The sequence below is a fragment of the Rosa rugosa genome, chromosome 5 (assembly GCF_958449725.1).
Source record: "Rosa rugosa chromosome 5, drRosRugo1.1, whole genome shotgun sequence".
NCBI classification, from domain to species: domain Eukaryota; kingdom Viridiplantae; phylum Streptophyta; class Magnoliopsida; order Rosales; family Rosaceae; genus Rosa; species Rosa rugosa.
The window spans coordinates 40,224,732-40,233,289 of record NC_084824.1 but is presented as its reverse complement, the minus strand read 5'-3'; the positions used below and the strand labels follow the sequence as shown (position 1 = coordinate 40,233,289).

The window sequence follows — 8,558 nt, the reverse complement described above, 5'->3', positions numbered from 1 at the left end:
TCTACCTCAGCTTGTTTGAACTGACCATTCTTATCTTGTCTTGCCTTAATCCACATTGTAGCTCGATCCAGTTGTTCCAACGGCATACTTTTAGACTAAATGGCCACAAGCAAAAAAAAAAAAAAAATCAGCAATTAGATAATCAACTAAAGATATTTCTACTGATAATTAAAAACATTTAGCAAGTTAGTAGCCATCTAACTAAAACTCACCAATTCTTCTTGCAAATTTGCATACCCTTTGCGTGCCATACGGTGAGGGTATTTATTCTCCTTTCGTTTCATAATTTGGGCCTCACGTACTTCCTGCAAACCAAACCAAAAGAAAATTACATATTGCAGTGACTTACTGTAGGATTTAACAACTTCCACCAAAAACCAAAATTCATTAAATGAACAACAAACCAGAAAACTAGCTGAAAGCCTGTCAGCAACAAAGGTTTGCCAATTGTCCTTCGTTATGCTTCGGTAATCATCCGGTGGAAATTCCAAGAGATCAGGTTCATTCATGTAAGGGATAATGTATAAATTGGTCAACTTGCTCTTGAACTCTCTCCATTTATTTGCAGCTGATGTGATCACCATTTTCCGACATTCTTTAGGTATGACAAATGCATCCTAAACACGTAGCAAAAATAAATTTCAAATCAGAGTACTAATAGTGGTCCAATAACATTAAAACCATGTGTTTGTCAATGTAATTTGAAAAAATTGAGCTCTATGATGAGTATAAGTACCGTTATTGATTCCCAAATTTTTTCCTTTTCGTCTGGATCCACGTCTCTCCAATCCGGTATTGAGATTGGGATCTTTGTACGAGCCAACACTCCTATGTAAGACTGCATTTCATTTGCCACCTTACCAACAGGTTCCCCTTTATCATTGAACTTGACAGTTAACTTCTTTCCTCGGATAAGTCTATTTGTGATGCGGCTCATAGTTACCATCCCTCGCTTCAACAACTTTAATCCACCGGTTACGTTTTCATCATCATCATCATCATCATCATCATCATGAGCAGCGACCTTGTTGTTTGTGGAACTTGACTTTTTGGACGACTTACTTGATGATGCTCCTTTCTTCAACTCAGCAGTCATGATCAGCTTCACTTTTCTTGATGTAGTTTGACACTTCTTGGGAGAGGAAGGTTTTCTAGTAGTTTTATACTTCTTTTGTGCAGTAGTCTTTTTTCGTGGAGTCACCTGCTTTTTGGGGGAGGAAGCTACCTCTGAAATACTTGCATTTATTGGTATGGCAGATGTTGATCTTGATCGTTTCATCGCCGCACTCCTAATCCTTAGTGCTATGGATCTTGCAGATGCTGATGATCGTGTGGACGGCGACATTATCTGAAACAAAGAGCAAATGTAGTTAGCTACATGTTAAATAACATGACAATTATTCAGATAAACAGAAATTAATTATTAAACAAGAAACAAATACTTAGGCAAAAATCAACAAAAGCAATAGTGAAGCAGGAAATGCAAGAATCAAAGTAGTCTTTATATAACAAAAACTTTATTGCAACTTAACAAAGTACGTAGATATAAAACTAAACAACGAAACCCAACCTATAGTAAAATGCATACATTCAGATCACTAAGCTCTTTTCCTAATCACTAATCCACCCATATTCCTTCATTGCCATCTCGAATGTAGGAGCTTGGCTCTTCACCAAGTACATCATCAAATGTCTCGATTGATGGCATTATAGGAATAAATGGGTGCTGCGCCACTTCAATATCTTCTAGCTCTTCATCATTACCAGCCCCTTGGTAGTCACTATCCGGGCATCGTATTACCACTGACCATTGATCATCAAGGGGGTCATCTATGTAGAAAATTTGTTTGACATGCGTGGCTAAGACAAATGGATCATTTAAATGCCCTATTCTATTCAGTTTAACCAAAGTAAAGCCAAGTTCATCTACTTTAATCCCCCTGGCTGACTCAACCCAATCGCACATAAAGACCGGTACCCTAAACTTGTAGTAGTCCACCTCCCAGATTTGCTGTATCCTACCGTAGAAGTCCATATCATCGGTTTTGGGGTTATTATCCTTTGCACTAGCAACTTGCATTGCATCCGCAACTAAAAAAACGCCACTGTTTTGAACTGATCTGACTTTGTCACGCGCAATAGTGTTGAAATCAACCCCATTAACATGATATCCACTAAAAGTAGGGACCTCCTTTTTCGGTCCACCTGCGAGCCACCTGATACTTTCTGAAATAGAATTATCGGCAAATCTCATTTCGTTTGCAACCTGCAAATTACATCATATGTCAAAGAGCATACAACACAAGTTTTGAGTCAAACAAAACTTATAATTTACTTCCTAAACCCTAAATAAAATAGAGTAGAGAATAAGCTATGTACCCTCTCCTTTAACCAACCAGCAAAGGTAAGATTCTGTTTTTGCTTCAACCACTTTTCATTTTTGATGAACCTTGGGAAACTTAACTTCAATAATTCCATATGCTCACTGCAAAGGGGGAAATGCATGAAATGAGCAGAAAAACCTAAATGAATGTGTACGTTAATATAGTACAACATTAAAATTGTAACAGAAGAATTAATATCACTTACGTGAAATATGGGATTGCATCTTCCGTGTTCTGTAATACACAAAGGTGAGCTAGGTCTAGCTGCTTCTGATTCACACTAATCATGGTGGCACCTGACAACGGCTTGCAGCCATTTAAAAACCCAGATTTGGTTCTCAAAGGGATCCCAACAGTGGTAGCATCTTCAGGAAGTATACGTTCTGAGCAAAACTCAATTGCCTCTTCAACAATATAATTCTCTGCAATGCAGCCCTCAGGAAATTGTCGATTTCTCACCCATCCTTTGAACACCTTCATGTACCTCTCGAAAGGGTACATCCATCTAAAAAAGACCGGACCGCATAACTCGACTTCCCTAACGAGATGAACAGTTAGGTGAATCATTATGTCAAAAAATGAGGGTGGAAAGAACTTCTCAAGCAGGCAAACTGTATCAACCAGGTCTGCTTGCATTTGTTCCAGCTTTGAAACATCGATCACCTTGCTACATATTGCTTTGAAAAATAGGCAGAACCGGATAATTGCATACCGAACCGGTTTCTCTAAAACTGAACGTAGTGCGATTGGGAGAAGAAGTTGCATTATAGTGTGGCAATCATGTGATTTAAGACCGGCGAGTCTTAAATCCTCCATTGACACCAGATTTCGTACATTGGATGAAAACCTAACCGGAACAGTCATATTGAAAAATGAACTACAAACGATCTTTCTCTCATCAAGGAACAAGTTCCAACTAGCCAAAGGCAACTTCTCCCTTTTTCCAGTGCTTGTAGCCTTCAAATCAGTGCGTATACCCATATCAACCATGTCTAAACGAGCAGCAGCCCCATCCTTAGTCTTCCCCGGAATATTCAACAACGTACCAAGGATAGCATCGCAACAATTCTTCTCAATATGCATCACATCAAGATTATGTCTTACCGGAAGATGTTTCCAGTATGCAAGTTCAAAGAAAACAGACTTTTTCTTCCAACAAGGTCTGTTTTGATCTTCAAGACCCTTATAAGGGGGATGAGGGTTTTTTTTGCCAAATGGCCAATCAAGACCTTGAACTCTTGACAAAACCTCCTCTCCACTTAATGGTTTAGGAGCTTCACCCTCCTCTACAGTGTTGTCGAAAGCAGCAGCTTGCTTTCGATATGGATGATGTCGTGGCAGGAATCTTCGATGCCTCATGAATGCCATTTTTTTAGACTTCTTCAACCTATACGGTTTGGTCTCTTCAACACATACTGGACAAGCATTGTATCCTTTGACAATGCTTCCCGATAAGTTCCCATATGCGGGAAAATCGTTAATTGTCCACAACAGTGCTGCCCTCAATGTAAAATACTCTCCTCTTACAGCATCATATACTCTCTCAACCCCATCCCACAACACTTTCAGATCATCAATCAACGGCTGCAGATAGACATCGATATCATTTCCGGGCTGTTTAGGTCCAGAAATTAACAATGTCAACATCATGTACTTCCTTTTCATGCACAACCATGGAGGAAGGTTATACGTGATAAGTATAACAGGCCAGCATGAGTATTTGCTACTTAGAGAACTATGTGGGTTAAACCCGTCTGATGAAAGAGCTAGTCTAAGGTTCCTAGGCTCTACACCAAAATCTGGCCATTTTGTGTCAATCATTTTCCAAGTCGGGGAATCCGCTGGATGCCTCATCATTCCATCATTCTTTCTATCCTTGACATGCCAAGTCAGTTCCTTTGCTGAAACAGTTGATTGGAACATCCTTTTGAACCTTGGGATCGGTGGGAAGTACCACAATACCTTCCCGGGTACCCCTTCTTTCTCGGATTTGTCCCTGCCTAGTTTCCACCTTGATTCACCACAAGTGGGGCAGCTTGTTGCATCAGCATGCTGCAACCTATATAAGATGCAGTCATTTGGACAAGCATGAATCTTTTCATACTCCATCCCCAATGAGCGCAGTGTTCTTTTGGCCTCATAAACTGACCCTGGTAACTCATTCCCTTCAGGAAGCAATAGGCCAATCATAATTAACATGTCTGAATAGCAAGCATCAGTCATGCCGTGTTTAGCTTTTAGATTGAATGTTTGTATCAAGCCATTCAACTTGGTTGTCTTAGTACAACCAGGATATAGGGGCTTATCTCCATCCTCTACAAACTTCCTAAACTCATTCGAGTCTTCCGAAATCCCCTCATCCTCACTACCCTTCATACCTTCTTCATCCTCTTCTATCCCAAAATCAGGATTCATCTCAACTGTTTCAGAATCCCCTCTAGCAACATTCAAGGCAGAAGTTGATGGTTCTCCATGCCACTTCCAATGCCTATAGTTGACATCTATACCATTAAAAAATATATGGTCCTTAATCACCCCTATGGACCAAAAATCATTGTTACAACACTTCAAGCAAGGGCAACATATGCTATTTGTGTCCCTTGCATTAGCCGACGCAAACTTAAAAAATTCTTCAAGTCCTATCTGAAACTTTAGTGATCTTCTATCTTCTTTCATCCATGATTTATCCATCTTATATATACAAACATATAAAACAATTAGAATTCTAACATTTTATCTAGCGAAGATCATGATATATACTTAAACTAAGAGGAAAATACATATTTGTTAGGAACTTTAAACCATTTTGCATACCATATATTTTTCAGTTGCATACTTTCCTTGAATTATACTCATTTCCAGATCTATCAAGATTATTAATATTCTTTGTTACCAAAGAAGACCATTTTAGACAAAGCAAATTAAAAACTTTGTTATCAAGATTATGATTTAAGTCACTTATATCTTTAACTTCAGAAAAAGATAAATGTGGAAAGATTGTGGAAAGATTGCAGGATAGATCAAATAATCTCACCTTCTTGTTTGTTTCTTGGAGCTCTCCAGCAAGGCTAAATTAGTCAAGTATCAAATAGACCTGCATACAAGAACATGTTAAGATATATTGGATGACCAATAATTTGGGCTGAAAGGTTTAAATATTTGCATGATAAATTGGTAATATGCCAATAATCTCATTGGATCATCATTGCACATTACGCACATTCATGGAACCAAAAAATGTAGTTACTTAATTACTATAATATGCAAGCTAGCACATTCTCTGTGGCTCTTTTATTAGACATGTAGCAAAGTTTTTCGATTCAGGTATCGCATATATAATATGGTGTGTGTGTAATTAAATATATATATATATATATATATATATATATATATATATATATATATATATATATATATATATGTTGTTTAGCAAAAGTTGGATAGCAATATTGTACTGGGTCTTTAATTCAAGTCAGAGAGATCAAACAATATGCATAGCTATTAGAATATAGAAAAATAGCTTCTTACTTAATAAATAACTAGACAAACAAAGGGGATGATCAAAGACCAATCCATAAGGTGATCGAATAACAAAAGAAAGGCTATTAATAACTTCCAAACCCATTTTGTATGAATTGTTTCACTTATACTTCTTGCCTTCTTCGCCAGAATTGTTTTGTTTATTCTGCTTATTATTAAATTAACCATTTATCAATCTAAAATTAGCCAATTAGATCAATATATGAAATTTATAATACCAAATCCCACCACAATATATAATTAATTAACATGCAATAATAAAATACAAGCCCCAAATATTTTGAGAAGAAACCAGTTTTAAAATGCATCACACAGATCAAGCAAGGAAAACATGTACCATATAAATCATAAGTTATATGGTTCTGTTAATGTGCACAAATATTACCGGTTCATATAAACCAAGCATGAATGATTTTATTGGTTCTGCTTTTGCAGTGGTGCCTAATGTAGACAACAAGGAATTACATGCTCACTTTTGACAAAGCACCCACTATATGCAAAGAAAGAGGGATCGAACACAAATATTTTACCCAATATCAGCTGTTTTTAGTAGGACTGTTATGGCACATAAATGGTACGACCTTTACAACTCATATAAGATTTCCACCTTTCTTAGTTCCACCATCTTCTTTTTGAAACCCTGAGCCCACTTCCCTTTACATGCTACTTTTTATTCTGATGCATTTGGATGTCATATATAATAAGGTTATATTACAAAAAGTAACACTCACCCCCCCCCCCCCCCCCCCCCACAAACACACTCCATAGAGCCAATTATATGAAATATGTTTAGTTCCTTCTTTTATCACGCATAGAACTACCCAAACAGCTTAACCCACTACTTTGAAGAATCTATTGAATATCAAAGCTACACTACATATAAACGTAAATACGACCTCCACAAATCAATGTTAACTTCATCACTAAAGAAGTAATTTGTATTTCAATTTTCTATCTCAGATTACTGTTCTATAACTACAAGTAGAAATGCCCTCAAATTGCAGCTAGTGCATGAAACATTTGCAAACAATCCCAGTTATTGAACAAACACATGACTTAGTGATCAAAGAAATTGTCAAAACAAGTAATCAAAATCTCTCTCTCAATTCTTTGAGAGACATCTACTCAAAAAGACTGAAAATTAATCAAAATCTGAAGCAAATTTTTAAAAGGATCTAAAATCAAGAGCGAGAAGGAGGATATCAGATACCTTGACTCTTTTTGTGGCCACCACTTGTTGCACTTCATGCACAAACTGATCGAATGAGTAATTGAGCAGCAAATGAGAGTGCCACTCTGTGTACAACCCAATTAGGTTCCCCAAATCTCTAACCTGCAAAAAAATTGATATAAAAACAAAACAACTAAATTAAAAAGCAAAGCAAAGACATGGATAAAACTATATCACTGATAATTTAAGTTAAACAATTTCATCACATAGATGAGGAAAGAGCGAGGACCGAAGAGGGAAGGCCATACTGCCACTACCAGTAAAGCAAGAGAAAAAATGAAGGAGTAAAATTACCTCTTTTTTGAACCAACTAGCTTTGAATCTTCAATTGAACTCCAAATTCAAAATCGGAATGTGCAAAACATGTACAAATTCATCTAGATCTGGAAAACACCAAGAAGCTGAGACCTTGCAAATATATAAAAATAGAGGAAAAAGTGAAAGAATGAGAGAGAGATTGAATACCCATCTCTTCGTTAGTGGAGAAGTGGTAGTAATCAGTGGGCTTGCCCTTGAACTTTTCTCTTTAGCTTTTGGATTCAACCCATCTCTTCATGTACAAATTCATCTAGATCTGGAAAACACCAAGAATCTGAGACCTTGCAAATATATAAAAATAGAGGAAAAAAGTGAAAGAATGAGAGAGAGATTGAATACCCATCTCTTCGTTAGTGGAGAAGTGGTAGTAATCAGTGGGCTTGCCCTTGAACTTTTCTCTTTAGCTTTTGGATTCAACCCATCTCTTCATGTACAAATTCATCTAGATCTGGAAAACACCAAGAAGCTGAGACCTTGCAAATATATAGAAATAGAGGAAAAAGTGAAAGAATGAGAGAGAGATTGAATACCCATCTCTTCGTGAGTGGAGAAGTGGTAGTAATCAGTAGGCTTGGCCTTGAACTTTTCTCTTCAGCTTTTGGGTTAAAGAGATAACAGGCTCCGCTTAAACCGCCTGTGTTGCTGCCTAGGCAAAGTGAGATGAATACTTAGGGTTGATTCATTGAACAGAACAGTTAGAAGCTCGTCGAGCTTATCGAAGAGGAGTCTGCAAATAAGGGAAAGAAGAAGATGGCTAAGATTTAAGCTACCATGAATCGATCGAGATTGATGTTGGATTGGGTTTTCCTTACAAAGATTTCTGTTGTGTACCAGAGCGAGGGAGAAAATTGGTTTGAGAGCGAAAGCGAGCTGAGAGACTGTTTCTAGGTTTCTATCAGTTTGACGAATTTGTCGGGCCAAAATATGATTAAGTGTTAGACGAATATGTCTTCACGTTGTGCCAAAAAAAAAAACAGAAAGGAAGGGAAAAAAAAAAAAAAAAACCAAACAAGTGAGAATCAATCTCAGTTTCTTGCACAACAGAAATCTGTTGTCTGAAACACAACTTTTAGAAACAGTTCCTT

General features: G+C 37.2%; 2 protein-coding genes across 2 annotated transcripts in view; both read right to left on the bottom strand.

Annotated features, from left to right (window-relative positions):
* LOC133711656 (uncharacterized) overlaps positions 1–8,337 on the bottom strand; it is a 9,296-nt gene extending 959 nt beyond the window's left edge. Inside the window, exons 1-10 of the mRNA XM_062137760.1 lie at positions 8,004–8,337; positions 7,813–7,921; positions 7,621–7,729; positions 7,450–7,538; positions 7,135–7,257; positions 5,419–5,478; positions 737–1,348; positions 405–617; positions 213–305; positions 6–95 (exon numbers count right to left, since the gene is read on the bottom strand). Of these exons, the coding sequence (XP_061993744.1) occupies positions 6–95; positions 213–305; positions 405–617; positions 737–1,345 (1,005 nt within the window). The 5' untranslated portion in view covers positions 1,346–1,348; positions 5,419–5,478; positions 7,135–7,257; ... (2 more) ...; positions 7,813–7,921; positions 8,004–8,337. The remainder of the gene's footprint in view (positions 1–5; positions 96–212; positions 306–404; positions 618–736; positions 1,349–5,418; positions 5,479–7,134; positions 7,258–7,449; positions 7,539–7,620; positions 7,730–7,812; positions 7,922–8,003) is intronic.
* Positions 1,619–5,075, bottom strand: LOC133711655 (uncharacterized). Its single transcript, XM_062137759.1, has 3 exons — positions 2,681–5,075; positions 2,380–2,618; positions 1,619–2,266 (listed from the first exon to the last, which is right to left on the bottom strand). The coding sequence occupies exons 1-3, from the start codon at positions 5,073–5,075 to the stop codon at positions 1,619–1,621; spliced, it is 3,282 nt and encodes a 1,093-aa protein (XP_061993743.1).
* Positions 8,338–8,558: the final 221 nt, after the last annotated feature.